The 22,850-nt window shown below is 45.7% G+C and overlaps 1 protein-coding gene across 7 annotated transcripts in view; it reads right to left on the reverse strand.

Moving 5' to 3' along the window:
• dlg3 (discs, large homolog 3 (Drosophila)) overlaps positions 1-22,850 on the reverse strand; it is a 137,363-nt gene that overhangs the window by 27,707 nt on the left and 86,806 nt on the right. For 4 of the 7 annotated variants that reach the window (XM_045207769.1, XM_045207779.1, XM_045207781.1 and 1 more), the window contains 7 exons: positions 19,938-20,062; positions 19,037-19,206; positions 17,076-17,212; positions 16,037-16,181; positions 13,809-14,016; positions 2,706-2,901; positions 960-1,062 (listed from right to left, as the gene is read on the reverse strand). In XM_045207769.1, the coding sequence (XP_045063704.1) occupies positions 960-1,062; positions 2,706-2,901; positions 13,809-14,016; positions 16,037-16,181; positions 17,076-17,212; positions 19,037-19,206; positions 19,938-20,062 (1,084 nt within the window). The remainder of the gene's footprint in view (positions 1-959; positions 1,063-2,705; positions 2,902-13,808; positions 14,017-16,036; positions 16,182-17,075; positions 17,213-19,036; positions 19,207-19,937; positions 20,063-22,850) is intronic. The other 3 variants (XM_045207785.1, XM_045207773.1, XM_045207771.1) reach the window with 3 other exon arrangements.

Here is a 22,850-nt window from a genome sequence, read left to right on the forward strand (position 1 = left end):
CAGGGATGTAGCTCAGTTGATAGAGCATGGCGTTTGCAACGCCAGGGTTGTGGGTTCGATTCCCACAGGGGGCCAGTATAAAGAAAAATATGTAATCACTAACTGTAAGTCGCTCTGGATAAGAGCGTCTGCTAAATGACTAAAATGTAAATGTAAATATAGCCTCCCTACTGTTCTTTAATTTTACTGCTGCTCTTTAGTTATTTGCTTTTATTTTTCTTTAACACTTTTTTTCTTTTACATTTTTATTTTTAAAAAACTGCATTGTTGGTTAAGGGCTTGTAAGTAAGCATTTCACTGTAATGTCTACACCTGTTGTATTCGGCGCATGTGGCAAATACAATTTGATTTGATTTGATCTCAGTAAAATCTTTGAAATTGTTGCATGTTGCATTTACATTTTTGTTCAGTGTACATGTTATTCAATCATTTCCTCAACTGCTCAAGCATCTGCATAGCCAGATGCTAAAATAGAACTTGGTTCTATTTGAGACGCTCGACGTGCTGCAAGTCCCGCCTCTCCCATCTACTCATTGGTTTTCACGAGCATACTAACCCACGTGAGTGATTGAAAGATGAAACGAGGAGAGATTAATCAAAGACAACTAACAAACTAACTAGGTTTCCCATTTTATCTGTGGATTAATCGTCAAAGTAGAGAAACACATGATTTTGTATGACTACCGGTCAAAATTCAACAAAGATCCAGCAAAAAAAAGGACTATATGCATTTCAGGTGAAATAACAACCCAATGTTTATCTCCCAGGCCAAATAAGATAGCAACCGCAAGCTAGCTAAATGTCAATGAATGTTTCATGTGTGTTTCGACCTGTCCACAAATTAATATAGTTGGTTTTGGTATACAGACAAAATCAACATGCGCATGATGGCGCGCATGACCGGTTTGGCTAATGTTTAAGGTGTGGTGTCTGAGAGAGAGATTGAGACAAACTCCTACCTTCTGGTCGGTACTGGGCAATGATGGTGACTGTCTGGCCGGCCCGCTTCAGCGCTGCAGCTGCCTGCTCGTGGGTGGCATTCCGCAGGTTCACCCCGTTCACCTGAGACACACAGCACAGGACAGAACCTCAGCCATGGAGCCTCGATTGATAGGTCAATGGACCAACCAGCACTGTTCTTCACAGAGATATTTAGCCTACAAGGGAATGAGACTACCTGACCTTGACATAAGGATGTGGAGGAGAGCCTCTCCTTCCTTTCTTTCTTGGATCACCAGCTTGAGGATTCGTTTTCAATCAGTGGAAGAATGACCTTTGCATGATTAAGAGGATCGTGACTAGAGAAAATGGCTGGTTCACAATCCCAGGAGGGCCATTGAGCAGATGTGCCCTCCAGAAAGGTACCTATCTGTCATAATGGGGGGCCTTGCGTTAGCTATAAGAGATTATTGATTTAAATGAGAGCTGTGACCTTGACTGGAAGATGGTCCAATGGTGTCTCTTTTGATTACTTTGACTCCATGCTGACCAACGTATAATCTTTATCCTGTTACCCCTTTGGGTCTACTCCTCTCTATATTATTAAAATGGTCTATTTGTTAAGGCAAGTCTTCGATGGTAAATCTTCAGTGCGAATACATGTACAGCTGTAGCTATCAATCTATGTCGCTATGACAAAGCCCTAACTACTGTATAGCTATGCAACTTGCTGTAAGTACACTACCGTTCAAAAGTTTGGGGTCACTTAGAAATGTCCTTGTTTTCGAAAGAAAATCAATTTTTTTGTCCATTAAATTAACATCAAATTGATCAGAAATACAGTGTAGACATTGTTAATGTTGTAAATGGCTATTGTAGCTGGAAACGGCTGATTTTTTTATGGAATATCTACATAGGCATACAGAGGCCCATTATCAGCAACCATCAGTCCTGTGTTCCAATGGCACGTTGTGTTTGCTAATCCAAGTTTATCATTTTAAAAGGCTAATTGATCATTAGAAACCCCTTTTGCAATTATGCTAGCACAGCTGAAAACTGTTGTGCTGATTAAAGAAGCAATAAAACTGGCCTTCTTGAGACTAGTTGAGTATCTGGAGCATCAGCAATTGTGGGTTCGATTACAGGCTCAAAATGGCCAGAAACAAATAACTTTCTTCTGAAACTCGTCAGTCTATTCTTGTTCTGAGAAATGAAGGCTATTCTATGCGTGAAATTGCGAAGAAACTGAAGATCTCGTACAACGCTATGTACTACTCCCTTCACAGAACAGTGCAAACTGGCTCTAACCAGAATAGAAAGAGGAGTGGGAGGCCCCGGTGCACAACTGAGCAAGAGGACAAATACAGTAGTGTCTAGTTTGAGAAACAGGCGCCTCTCAGGTCCTCAACTGGCAGCTTCATTAAATAGTACCTGCAAAACACCAGTCTCAACATCAACAGTGAAGAGGCGACTCTGGGATGCTGACCTTCTAGGCAGAGTTGTAAAGAAAAAGCCATATCTCAGACTGCCCATCTTAATCTTTTATTTTTATCGGCCAGTCTGAGCTATGGCTTTTTCTTTGCAACTCTGCCTAGAAGGTCAGCATCCCGGAGTCGCCTGTTTTTCTTTAGAAAACAACGACATTTCTATGTGACCCCAAACTTTTGAATGGTAGTGTATGTTTTAAGCAAATATCTCAGATGTGTAAGCCCTGCCACAGGTTGGCTGGCTGGTTAGTTCGTTGCGAGGACCGGTAAGCCACTGACCGAGAGGATGCGGTCTCCCCTCCTCAGCTCTCCACTCAGGTCTGCTGGTCCTCCAGCCAGGATGAAGGAGACGAAGATGCCCTCTCCGTCCTCGCCGCCCACGATGTTGAAGCCCAGCCCTGTGGAGCCCTTGTGAAGCAGCACCTTCCGCGGCTCCCTGCCAAACAGAGCGACAGCGTCAGGGCGCAGGGCGGGACTGGGAGCACAGGAAAGCGACGGAGACAGACAGAGGGTGAGAATGGAGGCGAGAGAGAGAGAGAGAGAGAGAGAGAGAGAATGAAAAACGAAAAACAGAAGGGTAGACAGAGGCAGTTTAGGAAACAGCCCACACCAACATCTGTTCATACATGGGGCTAACTTGTATTATGGAAAAGGTGACACAATCATTTTGCAGTACGTATACAATCCATGGACTATGCTGCAGCAGAGCCTGAAGAGTAGCACTTTCTATATATGTTTGAAAGTGAACACTTTCATTTACTTTTGCAGGGGAAACAATCCCAGCATTCAAATGAGTAATACACATCCTTCCACAAATTGAACGAAAAAAAATGAGAAAAAGGAAATTAAATACAGACGGCACTTTCAAATATGCTGAACTACACTTGCAATAGGCCTATAGGAAGGACATGTAATGATTATGATTCGACTGCACCTCGAACAATGCTTTGGCAACAGGGCCAACCAAGACATGCTGTCTTTGGATGAACAATTTGCCCCGTCAAACACACACACACACACACACTGAGCAGCAGCCCCACACTTGACTGCCCCTGCTGCAGCTCTGTTTTAGCTTTAGCCACTGTGAGTCATCATCAGGCAGGCTGAATTCCAGACTATATTGGACTGAGGATCCTGGAGAGGCCAAACCACTGCTTGGGACCATCAAAAGACTTCTGAGAACATGCCTCAGACTATAAGGCAGAGACACACTGCAGAGGCCCTAGAAGCTGACACACACAGCCCATCTCAACAAAACTCTCCACATGGTTCCCATTAGTGGTCTTTGCTCCAGTACTCAGCCTGCGGTCCACAATAACAATTCCTACTCAATCCCTAATGGCTGTGCTCCAAGTTGCTGAAGAGACCCTTTTACATCAATGAGAGACAATGCATACATACTTTCCTAGCATTAGTTTCAGGTCCCGACTGAAAACAACCCTGACTGTTCCAGTAAAACATGTGAAGAGGCATGGTAAGTTTGATGGTTTCACAAAGGTTTAATAACATAAATGAAAGGCACTTTGACTGAAGAGCAATGATTGGATGGTACTTCCATAAATACCTCACGTTGATCTAAAAACCCATATCAGCGCATCCTGGATTGTTAAAATACCCTTCAAATATAATGCATTTCCTCAAATGAGTCCGTTAATTTAAGGTTCATGCCCATGGTCTCAAACTAGAGCATGTGAATAAAGCCTGTTTGGCAGTGAAAGTCAGCAACTATAGTAGACAGTCTTTTCGCAATTACTGCATTAGGTTTGTTCCCACGTGGGAGTATGAGTCACAGAGATTTAATAAGCCCATACTGACCACACACATACACTCTCCTTTTCCTTCTGTCATCCATGTACAATTCTGCTTAGCAGAGGTTATTTTCTATATATCTTTCTAAAGGATGAATACCTTTTTGAAAAACGACAACCCTTACATACACAACTGAGTAACAAACATGAGTAGCACACATGAGAGATTATGTTAAAAGACTTGTCTTCAAATAACAGCAAGCAGCGACACAAGAGGACCGTTGTACCCCGCACAGCGGACCAGGCAGTATTGGACCTTCCAGAGGAGCTCCATGTACTCCAAACATTCTGAAAAGTCCCTCCCATTCCAACTCAGACACATGCATCACCATGGTTACCTGAGGATCCTGTGTTTGCTCCTGAATGACAGTCGCTTCCTCAGCCGCTTGGGGTGAGCTCTCACAAACGACATGGAGGAGATGTTCACTGCAAACATGGCGGCTACTGACTGCGGCACATTATTATGCCAACTCCAAGCAACACCTCAAAGCCAGGGAGATGTTAGCTTTCCCCCTAACCCCACTCTCAATTGTTGCCCTACTTGTGAGAGGAGCTCTGGTTGAGGCTCGCTATGTACAAACGTAATCTCAGGATGTTGTGTGATGGGATACAGCTCTACTTTGGGCTGTCACATTCTACTCCTCATCATCATCATCAGCAACAGGACAAGACTTAACCCTCACCCGCCCAGACAGACTAGACCAGAGCCATCTCTACAGAACAACCACATCCTACAGGAAACAGCCAGGGTAGGTTCCCCCGTTCCAAGCTTCCTCATTTTGTTGCCCAGGCTTCCCTTGTGTGGCTCAGAGGGCTGTATGTCACAGCAAAAGGCGTCGGGAGTGGGATGTTGTTGGGAGGACCTCCAGACTAAATGCTGCCCCTCATCTCTCATCTGACGGTGGTGTCCCAGTCCAGCCCGCCCAGATGCAGCAACAGCAGACCAGCTTTCCTGTCCATCAGCCCAGCCCTCTGGAGATTAGGCAGACAGTCTCCCAGCAGCTCCTTGCTTTTGTGATAGAATAAACAAGCTGAGGAACTCCTGAACTTAACTTGACTTTCAACAAAACAACAGGATACAACTGAGGAAAAAATATGTATAACCAAAGTGACATGTAGCTTTGTTTGAGTTATTTGAGTGCTGATGCTCTCGAAGTAAATGTGTGTGTGTGTTGTGCCAGCACATGTATGGAATCCTAAAATCAGAGAAAAAATGCTTGGGCAGTTCCGTGAAAAAAGGGAGTTAATTCCAAAGGTTATGAACACAGAGATCAAGCACTCCCTCCCTATCATGGGACCTGCCTCCCCTTCCTCTCTTCTCCCTCCTCCCCTCCTTGTTTTTTCATCCACGCCAGGAATGTAAACAGTTATGGTGCTGTAAAACCTTTACTCTCTATGCCTGTCCCTCTCCTCTCTCCATGCCTCTCTATGGGCCTGTCTCTCTCCTCTCTCCATGCCTCTCTATGCCTGTCCCTCTCCTCTCTCCATGCCTCTCTATGCCTGTCCCTCTCCTCTCTCCATGCCTCTCTATGGGCCTGTCTCTCTCCTCTCTCCATGCCTCTCTATGCCTGTCCCTCTCCTCTCTCCATGCCTCTCTATGGGCCTGTCTCTCTCCTCTCTCCATGCCTCTCTATGCCTGTCCCTCTCCTCTCTCCATGCCTCTCTATGGGCCTGTCTCTCTTGTTCTCTCTCTCCTGCTCTCTCTTTGCCTCTCCCTCTCTGTAACCAGCCATCCCCCTCCCCTCAGTGTTTTGGCTGAGGCAGCCCAGTACTAATGCTCTGAATGGAGATGTGGGCTTTAGCGGGTCGTGCTGCCCCAACACTGTGCTGCTATGGTCTCCCTCTCCTCAGCCCAGTAATTGGTTCTACTTGGCTGATTAATGGTGGACACTGCGGACCAACATTTTCCACAAACACAGACAGACCAAGTCTCAGTGTTAAACACTCTCTCTCTCTCTCTCTCTCTCTCTCTCTCTCTCTCTCTCTCTCTCTCTCTCTCTCTCTCTCTCTCTTTCTCTCTCTCTCTCTAGCCCATAGCATGCAGGGCTGGCGTATACAGATGAAACAAAGACTGCTCTCTTGTCCCTCTTCTAGTTTTCACCTTCACATTCTCCAGTGGATTCTACCGCCACTGCCTCTCTCTCCTCCTATACCTCCTATTTCATTCTAATTTGATATGGAAAAGGCGACAGACGGTTCAAGATATTTCAAGCCTCTCAGAGCGGCTAAGAATAAACCAGGCGCAATGAATGATTAACAGTTTAGACTCACTCGGGCGTTCAACTGATCCTGAACTATGATTACCCTGTTCTAATCTTTCCCCTGTCTATAAATGGTTTCCAGTGGCCATAGAAGGGCTTGCTGCTAATATGTATATATCCCTGTGATGCTCTCTGTCACACCCTGGCAATGGGACTCTAGTTGTTGAGCCAGGGTGTGTTTGTTCTATGTGGTGTGTTTCTATGTTGGGGGTTCTGGTTTGTTGTTTTCTATGTTTGCCTTAGTGACTCCCAATCAGAGGCAACGAGTGTCAGCTGTTCGTTGGTTGTCTCTGATTGGGAGCCATATTTAAACTGTCTGTTTTTCATTCGGGTTTGTGGGATTTTGTTCGTGTTGTAACCATAGACGTCACGTTTTTCGTTTGTTGTTTTGATCGTGTGATCATTTAATAAATATAATATGTTCACCTTCAACGCTGCGCATTGGTCCTCCTCATTAGACGATCGTGACAGAAAATCCCACCAAGATGTGACCAAGCAGCGTGTCCAGGAGCCATCGCCAGGGAGATCCCTAACAGATCTCCTTCGCCTCCTCGACTGGGTCAAGCCGAGTGAGGAGGAGAAGGGCTTGACCTTGTGGCAGAAGGGCGAAAGGCTGGCGAGGGACATGGAGACCTGGTCCACGGGTAGGGGAGACGCCCAGAAATTTTTTTAGGGGGGCTAACGCCGTGGACGACGGGCCAGCAGGAGACCGCGGCAGAGCGGCCCAGCGGATTGGCAGAGGAGGACGCCAGGTTACGGGAGTCACTGGTCACCAGGGGGAAGGAGGTTGTAGAGGCACGGCGAGAGGTACTGGCGTGTGTTGCCAGTCCGGTCCGGCCTGTTCCTGATCCCCACGTAGGGCCAGTGGTGTGTGTTCCCAGTACGGTCCGGCCTGTTCCTGCCACTTCGCACCAAGTCAGTGGTGCGCGTCGTCAGCCCGGTCCGGCCCATTCCTGCTCCCCGCACCAAGTCAGTGGTGCGCGTCGTCAGCCCGGTCCGGCCCATTCCTGCTCCCCGCACCAAGTCAGTGGTGCGCGTCGTCAGCCCGGTCCGGCCCATTCCTGCTCCCCGCACCAAGTCAGTGGTGCGCTTCGTCAGCCCGGCTCGGCCCGTTCCTGCTCCCCGCACCAAGTCAGGGGTGCGCTTCGACAGCCCGGCTCGGCCCGCTCCTGCTCCCCACACCAAGCCAGTGGTGTGCGTCGTCAGTCCGGCACGGCCCGTGCCTGTTCCCCGCACCAAGTCAGGGGTGCGCTTCGACAGCCCGGCTCGGCCCGCTCCTGCTCCTGCTCCCCACACCAAGCCAGTGGTGTGCGTCGTCAGTCCGGCACGGCCCGTGCCTGTTCCACCGGTGGCTGGTCCGGCACCGGTCAGAGGCTTCACGTCGGAGCTAGAGCAATCCGCTCCACCAGTGTTCAGTCCAGCTCCGGCCAGCAGGGCCAGACCGGACCAGGGGTACTTTGGGGGGTTAGAGAAGGAGTGGGGGTCAAGCCCGGAGCCAGAACCGCCGCCGAGGAGGTATGCCCACCCAGCCCTCCCCTGTTTTGCTCTTTTTGAGGCGCGGTCGCAGTCCGCGCCTTTAGGGGGGGGTACTGTCACACCCTGGCAATGGGACTCTAGTTGTTGAGCCAGGGTGTGTTTGTTCTATGTGGTGTGTTTCTATGTTGGGGGTTCTGGTTTGTTGTTTTCTATGTTTGTCTTAGTGACTCCCAATCAGAGGCAACGAGTGTCAGCTGTTCGTTGGTTGTCTCTGATTGGGAGCCATATTTAAACTGTCTGTTTTTCATTCGGGTTTGTGGGATTTTGTTCGTGTTGGTTTGTGTTGTAACCTTAGACGTCACGTTTTTCGTTTGTTGTTTTGATCGTGTGATCATTTAATAAATATAATATGTTCACCTTCAACGCTGCGCATTGGTCCTCCTCATTAGACGATCGTGACACTCTCCAAGCTTACCAGTCAAAGGTTGAGCGCATTCACGATGGAAGAACAACACCAAGTTACTGATTAGCTCACCTGCTGCACTGCTCTGTAGATTCCTGTAGTGTTTACAGTAGCTAGTCTCTGGGCAAACAGTCCTGGCCAATAGCATTCTTTATACTCTGATAGCGGCCAGTTAAACAGTTCAGGTTGTGGTATTGGTCAGCACAGACGCGCACACACACAAAAACAAACACCACGCTGGTCATTAGGTCTCATTTGAAAAATATATTATATCTCAACGAGATTAACCTAGATAAATAACGTTCACATAGCCTATAAAAACAAAAGTGACATACTGTATACTAAGATATGTGCGTATGGTTCCAGTGTCATAGGTTCTCAGTCTCCAGAATATCCTCCACCATGCAGAGAGGAGGTAGTAGTGTCAGATGGAGAGGGGAATGTGTCTGTGAGGTGACTGCAGCACCACTGAGGGGGACGCATGGCGGCGCAGATGGGCACAGGGCTCCACTCCTCTGGAAGCCCTCGCTTTACACTAGAATAATCAATCTCCAATAAACCCTGAGAATAAAACCCTATGCAAATCCTCCTGGGCTGCAGGGAGGTCTCTCTCCTATCTGACAGCAGGGAATCTGATGCATATGGATGTTGATCTAGTCTGACTGGACTGGAAGTCTGTTAGCATTATGTAATCCGTGACAACGTCTCTCTGTTTAGGTTTGAAGCAGACATGACATACTGTTCCATACTGTATAGGCCCTGGAAAACAGAGCAGGGGCATGTGTGTTGATTTATGTGTTGTCTGGGTGGGTATGCATGTACTGTATACCAACATGTGTGTCTTTGTGTGTGTGTGTGTGTGTGTGTTATATTGCATCGTGAGGGAGCCTACATTAATGTGTGTGTGTCTATGCGTCAGCACATTATGAGGAAATGTCTGAGTAGATCAGTGTGTGTGATTGGTGCTGGCAGTGTGGGCTGCCTGTGTGTGGGGTGGGGGGTGGGGGGGGATGGTGGACCTGAGTGCATGGCCTGGTTTTCCCAGAATGCAGATGAATCCCGACAGTTGCAGGAATGTCCGGCGCTCCTCATGTTCTGCCCCGTGGCGTATTAGCCTCTCACTTCCCAATACATTTATGGTAAAACCATGGCCCAGTGTTTATATTTACTCAAGGACAGCAGCAGGCAAAACATTCCTGTGCTGCAGAGGTGTGTGTGTGTGTGTTTGTGTGTTTGTGTGTGTGTGTGTGTGTGTGTGTGTGTGTGTGTGAGATGACAGCCTCCAGTTACACCTCCTAATACAGTCTGTTCACTTTACCCCCACAGTCTGTCTACACAGTAAGATCTGGATACCAGGACACACACACACCTGCATTCAAGCATATATTGTATGCACATAAACACTGGCACTGGTGGCATGTACTGTACACACACACAGGCATCCATGCACACTGACATACATTAGACACGCATACTCTACACAATCATAAATACAGTGGCATGCAACCAGCAACATAAAGGCATTCATCCATGACAACATGGTGATTGATGAGGGAGGTAGGACAGACAGTGGACACGCAACACAAATACATTACAACATATAAAACAAATAAACTCAACACAAACAGAGACAGGTAGATTACATTAAATACACACTCATAAACAACACAGACACACACTAACAGACATTCTGTCCATATATCCGCCATAGAGGTTTTCAGTAGGGAAGCTAGGACAATGACAGTGGCTTGGCTGGGGACTCAGGCCTGGGTTAGACTCAGCTCCTGCCAGATGGAATTGAGCAGCTTGTGCCAGCGAGCGGTCCTGTGGAGACGTGTGTCTCTGTGAAGGGCAGGTATAACTCTCTCCATCTTTAACTCTCACTCAGCCGGCTCAGGCTAGGGCTGGTCTCAGTTCAGGACTGTACTAATGCTACTGTTTCTAATTCATATACATGGTCAGTTTGATGACTGATTTAAATGTATTTAACACTATTCGCACATAGTATCTTTTTACTCTTAATGTAAAATGGTGTTTATAAACATTTGCAATAAGTAAATGGAGGTTAGAAGGGAAAACCCAGATTAAATATGTTAACTCTGGAAATACAAATAAAGGATTAAACAAACACCAGTGGAACACGTTCACACTTGACTTGAGGGGGTGCTTCTGTTGTTTCCATCTTAGACAGGTAGTCAAAGCAGATCATTATCTAAGCCACTGTAGTTATATCAACCTGTATTAAATTACAACAGTGACACATAGCACAGTAAAGGCTTTTATACATGTATACTGTGAGTATGAACACCAACATTAAATGCAGGAGCAGACATGGAGAGGTAAGACATGTATAGACTGTTACACACAGACAGATTCTAAGTAGCTATCAGACATAGATGGGAGGCCCTCCCTTTCAAGAGAGCTCTGTCAGCACAAACAGCACTCCTTCCTCCTTACTTCCCTTTGTTATTCTATCTGCTGCCATCTATCTGCTGCCATCTGTCCTCTAGTCTCATAATGGAGACATGTCCCTAAACCGCTGGCATGGGGATCCCCCCTCTACCGCCCCTTCACCCGTCTCCAGGCACCACAGTCTACTGCCAAGCCCAAATACAGGTGTGGCGAGGGGTTGAAGGTAGGGCAACACAGCGCTGTAGTAAGGTTAGCTAAGCGGACGTAGCGATGACACTGGGTTAGTACCTGCCAGAGGAGGGGACTGGGCCTTAGCCAGAACAGTAGCCTGTGTTCCTGGGTGCCCCCCTGCTGTAGAGACCCAGGGGGACCCCGCTGTCCCCAGGTTGTTTGTGGATGACATTGTAAATAGGTTCAGGCCTGGTGGGGGAGTACAGAAATCACAGTGAATGGGGCTTGAGTAGGACACAAAAACAGAACACACAAACACATGTACAGTATACGGGACAAATACACAGAACAAATACACATACGTACATGCGCATACATAGAAACTGCTACACACAGTACACACTCACACAGTCGATACACACAAACACACGCCCACATGCACCATACAGTCATTGTCACACATCACATATGCACACACACACAGGCAGAGGTACACAAACACACGCAATAGGTATTAAGGTGACTCTGGGGCTCTGTGAATGTTGTTTCAGTGTTTGGCCAAGAGGTCGTAAGGGAGAACAAGGCCAAGGGACTATGGGATGAGAGGGCTTCTTTGAGGTATTTGGGCAATACATTGCCACCTCAGACAAAACTGAACCCTTCTTGCCCAGCTAGTCAACCAGAGACAAACACATTGCCACACTGTTTAAGGCCCACTAAACTACATAAATCTACATACATATCACCAAAGAAAGACACGACACCAACACCAGGGAACGCCAAGTAAAGCAACAGTCACCACACCAAGATTAAGGAATGAATATTCTGAAGTTCACAACAAAAAGGCCTCTTACTGCGCTCTCTGGTTTCCCTGTACTATTTTGACATGAGAAAGTGACTCTAACCCTGGATTGTCAAAACTACTCTTAAACTTATAGTACTATTCAAAAGTTTGGACACACCTACTCATTCCAGGGTTTTTCTTTATATTGACTATTTCTACATTGTAGAATAATAGTGAAGACATCAAAACTATGAAATAACACATATTGAATAATGTAGTAACCAAAAAAGTGTTAAACAACTCAAAATATATTTTATATTTGAGATTCTTCAAAGTTGCCACCCTTTGCCTTGATGACAGCTTTGCACACGCTTGGCATTCTCTCAACCAGCTTCATGAGGTAGTCACCTGGAATGCATTTCAATTAACAGGTATGCCTTGTTAAACTTTAATTTGTGGAATTAATGCGAGCCAATCAGTTGTGTTGTGACAAGGTAGGGGTGGTATAGAGAAGATAGCCCTATTTGGTAAAAGACCAAGTCCATATTATGGCAAGAACAGCTCAAATAAGCAAATAGAAACGACAGTCCATCATTACTTTAAGACATGAAGGTCAGTCAATATGGACCATTTCAAGAACTTTTAACGTTTCTTCAAGTGCAGTCGCAAAAACCATCAAGCGCTATGATGAAATTGGCTCTCATGAGGACCGCCACAGGAAAGGAAGACCCAGAGTTACCTCTGCTGCAGAGGATAAATTCATTAGAGTTACCAGCCTCAGAAATTGCAGCCCAAATAAATGCTTCACAGAGTTAAAGTAACAGACACATCTCAACATCAACTGTTCAGAGGAGACTGCGTGAAATCAGGCCTTCATGGTCGAATTTCTGCAAAGAAACCACTACTAAAGGACAGCAATCAGAAGAAGAGACTTGCTTGGGCCAAGAAACACGAGCAATGGACATTAGACCGGTGGAAATCTGTCCTTTGGTCTAATCAGTTCAAATTTGAGATTTTTGGTTCCAACCACCGTGTCTTTGTGAGATGCAGAGTAGGTGAACAGATGATCTCCGCATGTGTGGTTCCCACCGTGAAGCATGGAGGAGGAGGTGTGATGGTGCTTTGCCGGTGACACTGTCTGTGATTTATTTAGAATTCAAGGCACACTTAACCAGCATGGCTACCACCGCATTCTGCAGCGATACGCCATCCCATCTGGTTTGCACTTAGTGGGACTATCATTTGTTTTTCAACAAGACAATGACCCAACACACCTCCAGGCTGTGTAAGGGCTATTTAACCAAGAAGGAGAGTGATGGAGTGCTGCATCAGATGACCTGGCCTCCACAATCACCCGACCTCAACCCAATTGAGATGGTTTGGGATGAGTTGGACTGCAGAGTGAAGGAAAAACAGCCAACAAGTGCTCAGCATATGTGGGAACTCCTTCAAGACTGTTGGAAAAGCATTCCAGGTGAAGCTGGTTGAGAGAATGCCAAGAGTGTGCAAAGCTGTCATCAAGGCAAAGGGTGGCTACTTTGAAGAATCTAAAATCTAAAATATATTTTGTTTAACACTTTTTTTTGGTTACTACATGATTCCATATGTGTTATTTCATAGTTTTGATGTCTTCACTATTATTCTACAATGTTGAAAATAGTAGAAATAGAGAAAAACCCTTGAATGAATAGGTGTGTCCAAGCTTTTGACTGGTACTGTACATTCACATGGTAAAAAACATATTATAAACTTGGTGGTTTGAGCCCTGAATCAAGCCCTGGATGCTGATTGGCTGACAGCCATGGTATATCAGACCAGGTATGACAAAACATGTATTTGTACTGCTCTAATAGCAATTTATAATAGCAATAAGGCACCTCGGGGGTTTGTGATATATGGCCAGTATACCAAGGCTAAGGGCTGTGTCCAGGCACTCCACGTTGAGTCGTACATAAGAACAGCCCTTAGCCGTGGTATAAAAAAAAAACTGAAAAAAATGGTACTGACCTGGTGAAGTCTTCCTCCCCCAGCATGTGGCGGGGGTCTGGGGAGTACCTGGAGGGCGTGACCTGGGGGGGCTGGCTGTAGACGGGCTTGGGCTCCATAGCTCCCATGTAGGCCATGCCTGAGTTGTGGCTGATGTGGTTGTCCACCATGGTGGGGAAGGCTGGAGGGAGGGCAGGGAAGGCTGGAGGGAGGGCAGGGAGGGCCAGACCAGTAGATGGAAAGGAAGGATGATTAAAACAGTGGTCCACTGGAGGCCGCTGGAGGCCTGGGAGCACTCATGCCAGGAGGGATCAACTCATAACACTATCATACATGTGACGATGCCTGTTAAAAAATCTATGCCCCATTAAAGACAATATTCTCTTTACAGATTAGTCAGTGTGGGTATTCTCTATACCTGAGATATAATAGATGTGTGCAGGCTACTGTGAGACCACAATATGTCCTACACCAGAGATTTTGAGTAGCTAAAGTCTAGAAAGTCCCCAGATTTACATTCCATCATGGGGGCTAGAGTACTTATGACTCATGGCTCTAAAATCCCCTGTAGATCATCTGACTATAGGTCATACTGTCAGAGCTGTCTTAAAGGAGTAGTTCAGTAGTTTATAATATGATGTTAGATGGTTCCTCAACCTGAAAGTAGTATATGGGCCAGTAGAAATTGTAATCCATGGTTCGGTTTTCTTTAAACAACCACTACAAACTTCAGCTAACTATAGCCACCGTTATAGGAACCATCTAACATCATGTTGTAAAATAGTGAACTGCTCCTTTAAGTCAGTATAAAGGGCTTGCTCAAGTCATGGCAACCACACATACATAACAACAACAAACATATACAGTACTACTGTACAGGCCCTTTGATAATAAATCACTGGTTGACATTGTTTAGTACAATATAGTATACCTGTAATAATTACATATAGTCCAGTACAGGTATTGTGTGTGTGTGTGTGAGTGTGTGTGTGTGTGGTTCTTCGGTAAATCGATGTGTGTGGCTTGCAGGATCCCCAGGCCATGGGTTCTCCTGAGCAGGTGTGTGGGATGTGAGAAAGCCTCCACACTCAGTGGGAGAGAGAGAGGGAGAGAGAGCAGGGCTTGATGTTTCAGTGGGCAGCAGTGTGTCTGCACCATGTAGGAGTCTGGGCACAGCCACGCTGAGGAGAGAACACTGAAACAGCTCTACCACTCACTGAGATAACCCATACACATCCCCTGTGGCAGGGACAGGGTTGTGTACCTCAGCAACCCGCGGCTCCCTGGCTATGTATAGATTTCCTCAACAAACAAACAAATAACTATATATATTTTTTGTATTTTCAATCAGAAATAGATGGGTCTGGAAAGATCGGGACTAACTACAATCTACAGGAAAATACATGTTAAAACCTTGTTATCTTACTTTGCAGGTTAAGTTTCTGTTGCTGAAAGTGTGCAGACAAGGCCTGCCTGAATGGGCTAATTTCTCATTTATAAAAGTAAAGTAAATAAACAAACACTTATGTTAAAGCAGTATAATAAATATTGATTACAATCAAACCTTCTGTTTGCATTAAAATATTTGTGTATCTGTGTTTCATTATTTAATATCTTGCGGGGCTTGATGTGGGTATTTCAATTAATCACTGGAAAACAACATTTCCTTTGTTGGTAGGTTTTAAAATAAAAAAAGTAACACCACTTCTGTAGCATATTTAATGTATGTTCACAAGATTTGATTCTCCCTGCAATTTCACCAGACAGCTGCTGTGTCCACTGCTCTGTGACCCTGAACTGCCAGATTTCATAGTAATTTGATCTGACTGCTATCCGTGGTGCTGAATATCAGATATTGCCGCTATTGCGCTTGAAAAGGGCTCGAATTTCTCAACACTTAATTTTTTTGGTGTGAAAGAAAATTGCTCTTCCAGTCATAAAGGTTGCTGACCCCTGACCTAAAGGTAATGCTAATTAACAGAACATTCTTCAAACAACTGATGCCTGGGTTGGGTTTTGAGGTTTAGGTATAAACTGAGAATGAGGAGTGTGGAAAGAGAGCACCATTGTTATTACCGCAGGGTTTCTGTGGTCTTCCATTAAAACAAACTCTGTGTGCCGGTACCATTGAGGCAACTACATTCAATTGTAGTTGTATTCATTGTGAGCAGTATGAGAGTAGGAGAGGAGGGGGAGTGTTTAGTTTGAGCCATAGGGGAATACAGTAGCTAGCAGGAGAAGATACGTACTACTGGAGTAGTCCGGAGGGGCGTACATGTCGTTGAGGTGCACAGGTCCGGGCTTGGCCACCTTGAGGTAGACCATGTCAGAGGTGTTCTTCAGTGCCGCCACCGCCTCCTCGTGACGCACGTCCTGCAGGATGATGTTGTTCACCTGGAGCACACAGACCACAGTCAAATCCTCATGTTCACAACACTGAGGCTTATAGCTCCCTCTTTTAGTTTGCCTGAGCCACACACACATCAATCATACACTACTGTTACTGTGTACTACTAAGACACAGCATGTGATAATATTACAAAGGTTTTGAACAGAGCTGCTCCATACAGGTACAGTCGCGAGATGTTACTTATTTAAGGAGCCACCACGTCTGCATCATTGTGTCTACAGAAAAATGCATGGATTTGGGGAAAAATGTTGATCAAGTAGCACAAATGATATGGTCATCCAGAAGTGTACTGTGTTGGGCAGCTGTAGTCACTCACAGCTCTTCCCCCCACGAAGGTAGCAGTGCTTAATGGCTATGTTCTTATTTATGGCAGTCTTAAACACATCTCATATTTTTCTAACAGCGTAGTCACTCATTCAGACTGGCAGGTGGTTCTCTTTATCTTTTGCCGGTGTGGAACAGAATATGCCGGGGGAGCAGCTGGGCCGTTTGAACCCGGTCTCCAGCACCATATCAATCACACACAGGGCCATAAACGCTGATGCGAGTCGCCTCGCCTGGCTCTCCTGAGAAACGTCCAGGGATGGGCTCAGAGGCACCCACCAAAGTAGCAGTGTCCTGATGTGTGCAGGGTATGGATCACTAAACAGTAAGCGAATCAAGAGTGTTCTGGGCATCCATTAGAGTTCAGTATCGTAGGTCACTTTCTGTGTAATTGACTGGGTATGGAACCCGGGTTTTCTGCACAATTAAATAATGTATTAGGCCACTGAGCTTAAGTCTAGGCATTCACTCTGGCTTTACCAAACCACCTCTGCTACATCAAAGCAGGGTTAAGCCCAGGTAATGAACGAAGTGCAGAGTAGATGTGTTCTTACAGCTAGCAGGCGGTCTCCGGTCTGCAGCCGACCGTCTTTCTGCGCGGCCCCGCCCTCAATGATCTTTGTGATGTAGATGCTGTTGTCTCCAGGGATGTGCTGGTTGCCGATCCCCCCAGCGATGCTGAAGCCAAGGCCTGTGGGTGAGAACCACACAGAGGACAGTCAAGAACAGAAAATTGTACAACATTTTCAATGGGGACAATTTAAATTCTCAAAAATAATCGAAACGTATGTTCCAATTTCAGAGTTGACCTAGAATTGCCCAGGGGAATTTAGTTTAGTTAATTAGGATCCCCATTAGATACTGCACATACAGCAGCTACTCTTCCTGTACCGAACAGTTATAGACAAGAACAACATAAGATATTACATTAAATTCTAAATAAAATGTTTTATATAAAATATATTGGAAAGACACCAAGAGACAACAAAAATACTATTTACACACTATTCATATATACATAGTCATATTCTTATATATATTACAGTTAAGTTATAGGGGCCAAGAAAATCCTGGCCCTCACAATGAGGATTCATTCATATACAGTGCCTTCGGAAATGATTCAGACCCCTTGACTTTTTCCACATTTTGTTAGGTTACAGCCTTATTCTAAAATGGATTAAATAAAAACATTTCCTCCGCAATCTACTCACAATACCCCTTAAAGACAAAGCGAAAACAGGTTCTTATAAGAGATGTTTCTACAACTTGATTGGAGTCCACCTGTGGTAAATTCAATTGATTGGACATGATTTGGAAAGGCACACACCTGTCTATATAAGGTCCCACAGTTGACAGTGCATGTCAGAGCAAAAACCAAGCCATGAGGTCGAAGGAATTGTCCGCAGTGCTCCGAGACAGGATTGTGTCGAGGCACAGATCTGGGGAAGGGTACCAAAACAATTCTGCAGTATTGAAGGTCCCCAAGAACACAGTGGTCTCCATCATTCTTAAATGGAAGAAGTTTGGAACCACCAAGACTCTTCCTAGAGCTGAGCAATCGGGGGAGAAGGGCCTTGGTCAGGGAGGTGACCAAGAATCCGATGGTCACACTGACAGAGCTCCAGAGTTCCTCTGTGGAGATGGGAGAACCTTCCAGAAGGACAACCATCTCTGCAGCACTCGACCATTCAGGCCTTTATGGTAGAGTGGCTAGACGGAAGCCACTCCTCAGTAAAAGGCACATGACAGCTCGCTTGGAGTTTGCCAAAAGGCACCTAAAGACTGTCAGACCATGAGAAACAAGATTCTCTGGTCTGATGAAACCAAGATTGAACTCATTGGCCTGAATGCCAAGCATCACGTCTGGAGGAAACCTGGCACCATCCCTACGGTGAAGCATGGTGGTGGCAGCATCATGCTGTGGGGATGTTTTTCAGCGGGAGGGACTGGGAGACTAGTCAGGATCAAGGGAAAGATTAACGGAGCAATGTACAGAGAGATCCTTGGTGAAAACCTGCTCCAGAGCGCTCAGGACCTCACACTGGGGCCTTCCAACAGGACAACGACCCTAAGCACACAGCCAACACAACGCAGGAGTGGCTTTGGGACAAGTCTCTGAATGTTCTTGAGTGGCCCAGCCAGAGCCCGGACTTGAACCCGATCTAACATATCTGGAAAGACCTGAAAATAGCTGTGCAGCTACGCTCCCCATCCAACCTGACAGAGCTTGAGAGGATCTGCAGAGAAGAATGCACCGTCATACCCAAGAAGACTCGAGGCTGTAATCGCTGCCAAAGGTGCTTCAACAAAGTACTGAGTAAAGGGTCTGAATACTTATGTAAATGTTATATTTCAGTTTTTAATTCTAAAAATCTGTTTTTGCTTTGTCATTATGGGGTATTGTGTGTAGATTGATGATAATTTGTTTTATTTAAATCAATTTTAGAATAATGTGGAAAAAGTCAAAGGGTCTGAATACTTTCCGAAGTCACTGTATGTAGTGTATATAGCTGACCTTTGGGCCCCTTGAGCAGGTTGATCTCCAGGATGGTCTCAGGAGGGGCCTGTCTTCTCCTGACCAGCAGCCTGACCACAGGGCCAGCCTCTTTCAGGGCCTCCACCGCCCGGCTGTGGACCACCTCAGACACATCCACCTCGTTCACACGCAGCACACAGTCATTCACCCTGGGGAGACGAGGGGAAACAACGTTCATATTTTACAATGCTGTTAGTACTGTATATACACATACATAATATACACTGAGTGTACAAAACATTAAGAACACCTTCCTAATAAGGAGTTCAAAGGCACTTAAATCTTTTGTCTTGCCCATTCACCCTCTGAATGGCACACATACACAATCCATGTCTCAAGGCTTAAAAATCCTTCTTTAACCCGTCTCCTCCCCTTCATCTACACTGATTGAAGTGGATTTTACAAGTGACATCAATAAGGGACCATAGCTTTCACTGGTCAGTCTATGTCATGGAGAGAGCAGGCATTCTTAATGTTTTGTACACTCAGTGTATATACACTATATGATGATTTATCTGTTTGCCTGCTGAATCATAATTATGGAATTTATGTCAATCCACAGGCTCTACAATATGGATAGAATCAACTGTTAGTCAGACTAGTCAACTGCTAGTCAAATGCACAAACACACATAAAACAAACAAACACAAACACAGAGGCCGGCAGCACACCGAAAGCACTCGAGATATATAATTTGCATGTTTTAGGCTTTGGTTTTCCAGTGAATCACCACTTAGTGGAAACAGACAGAGCCCGGGGGCAGAGGGCTGAAGAGGCACTGCCTCACACACACCTCTGACTGTCAGGCGGGAGGGAAATGGTGACGTGAGAGAGAAAGAGAGAGCGATAGAGAAATAGAGATGGGGGGGGACTAACTCACCCCAGCCTGCCGTCCATAGCTGCAGCTCCTCCAGGGATAATCTTGGTGATGAAGATGCCTGGGTCATCTGGGATGTGTGGATTGTCCATCCCCCCAGCGATGCTGAAGCCCAGGCCAGAGTTACCCTGCAGAGTGGTTATAACGCATTACACATAGAAGAGATACAATAGACACACACACACACACACACAAACACACGTGAGCGTGCAGCAGAGGAGGCTGGTGGGAGGAGCTATAGGAGGAAGGGCTCATTGTAATTACATTTTACTCATTTAGCAGACGCTCTTATCCAGAGCGACTTACAGTTAGTGAGTGCATACATTATTTTACTTCATACTGGCCCCCCGTGGGAATCGAACCCACAACCCTGGCGTTGCAAACGCCATGCTCTACCAACTGAGCTACATCCCTGCCGGCCATTCCCTCCCCTACCCTGAACGACGCTGGGCCAATTGTGCGCCGCCCCATGGGTCTCCCGGTCGCGGCCGGCTATGACAGAGCCTGGATGGCTGGAATGGAATAAATGGAACAGTATCAAACACATCAAAAATATGGAAACCACACGTTTGACTCCGTTCCATTTATTCCATTCCAGCCATTACAGTGAACCCGTCCTCCTATAGCTCCTCCCACCAGTCTCCTCTGGCGTGCAGCTGTGCACACTTTCACGCACGCACACGTGCATGCAGGCACACACAGCTCTACTGCATGAGTGATGGGTCCCGTCCCACTCAAGGTGTGTGGACTCAAGGGGGATAAGGTGCTTCTTCTTAATGGTATTGAAGTCTCAGGGGAACGTGATCTATGAATAGCGCTCAGGGGAATTCAACATTACTGATGACCACGGCACTTTCTCATACATGTGTGCATCTCCCTCACATTGAATTTACTTCATTCTACAAACTACATAGTAAGATCAAGTCACTTAATTCTAAATGTATGTAAGATGAAGCGGTCCAAATGGTGTAGGTGTAATTGTTAAAGAAAAAGGACTGATTCATAAGTGAAAGACAAGAGAAGCTTCATTTCTCTAAAGACTTGCATGGTACACAACTTCCCTTTCTTTTCTCTATATGCACCCCCTTTCCCCCACCTCTCCCCCAGAATGACAAAGCACCCATCTGGAAACAGTGGGCCCAGGCGTGCTGTTCTATCTGACAGCCATGGCTGCAGAGACAGGCTCCAAACAAGACAGCTGAGAAAATACTTCACTTTATTATTTTCTATAATTAATGAGAAACGGTCGCAACCAATTAGGACAGAGCAAGGCTGAGGCCTCCCAGTGCGCTGCTCCTGAGCCAAAAGGAGTGCACTGGGCCCGACCACCAAATGTTCCACACCCACAGACCTTTTCAAGTGTGATTTTATCTAGTTTATTTAAGCCTCTGCATGCAGAAACGCCACTCAGAGAGGAAGATGGAGAAAGCAGCCCTGCATCTATCTGTGGGTGGAATAACAAGAGCAGGAACATACAGTACGTCTGCGCTCCACTATAAACTGAACTCTGCCACTGATAAGTACCACTGTCAAGGGTCCTGAGAGTGTGTGTGTACGGAGATATGGCGTTTACTTCTGAACTATTTAATATGTGCAGTATGAGGCCTATAGAGGCCTGACGATGACAATTTGCATACGCTGCTGCTACTTATTATCTATCCTCATTGCCTAGTCACTTTTACCCGTACCTACATGTACATTTTACCTCAATTACCACAACTGCCTCGCACCCCTGCACATTGACTCGGTACCGGTTCTAATTGTATATAGCCTCGTTATTGTTATTTTCTTGTGTTACTATTTCCTTTTATTTATTAAAAAAATATATATATACATTTTAAAGAGCTGGAAAACACGCCGATTGGCACGTGTGTTTTTCTGTTGCTCATTAGAAAAAAGAGATTTCAGTCTTGGAGGTGTGTTTCATGACCGATTCCGCGTTTGGTTAATGATGTTGGTCCCCCATGAGACACTGTAGAAGCCTATTTCACTTCCTCAAAATCCCCAGAATGAGTCTAAGATACAGTGCCTTGCAAAAGTATTCATCCCCCTTGGCATTTTTCCTATTTTGTTGCATTACAACCTGTAATTTAAATTGATTTTTATTTGGATTTCATGTAATGGACATACACAAAATAGTCCAAATTGGTGAAGTGGAATCAAAAAAATAACTTGTTTAGAAAAATTCTAAAATAACGGAAAAGTGGTGTGAGCATATGTATTCACCCCCTTTGCTATGAAGCCCCTAAATAAGATCTGGTGCAACCAATTACCTTCAGAAGTCACATAATTAGTTAAATAGTGGCGTGTAGCTCAGTTGGTAGAGCATGGCGTTTGCAACGCCAGGGTTGTGGGTTCGTTTCCCACGGAGGACCAGTATGGAGAAAAAAAAAATGTATGCACTCACTAACTGTATGTCGCTCTGGATAACAGCGTCTGCTAAATGACTAAAATGTAAAATGTAAATAAAGTCCACCTGTGTGCAATCTAAGTGTCACATGATCTCAGCATATATACACCTGTTCTGAAAGGCCCCAGAGTCTGCAACACCCCTAAGCAAGGGGCACCACCAAGCAAGCGGCACCATGAAGACCAAGGAGCTCTCCAAACAGGTTAGGGACAAAGTTGTGGAGAAGTACAGATCAGGGTTGGGTTCTAAAAAAATATCCGAAACGTTGAACATCCCACGAAACACCATTTAAATCCATTATAAAAAAATGGAAAGAATATGGCACCACAACAAACCTGCCTGCCAAGAGAGGGCCACCCACCAAAACTCACGGACCAGGCAAGGAGGGCATTAATCAGAGAGGCAACAAAGAGACCAAAGATAACCCTGAAGGAGCTGCAAAGCTCCACAGCGGAGATTGGAGTACTTTAAGCCGTACACTCCACAGAGCTGGGCTTTACGGAAGA

The sequence above is a fragment of the Coregonus clupeaformis genome, chromosome 3 (genome assembly GCF_020615455.1).
Source record: "Coregonus clupeaformis isolate EN_2021a chromosome 3, ASM2061545v1, whole genome shotgun sequence".
Taxonomy (NCBI): Eukaryota; Metazoa; Chordata; class Actinopteri; order Salmoniformes; family Salmonidae; genus Coregonus; species Coregonus clupeaformis.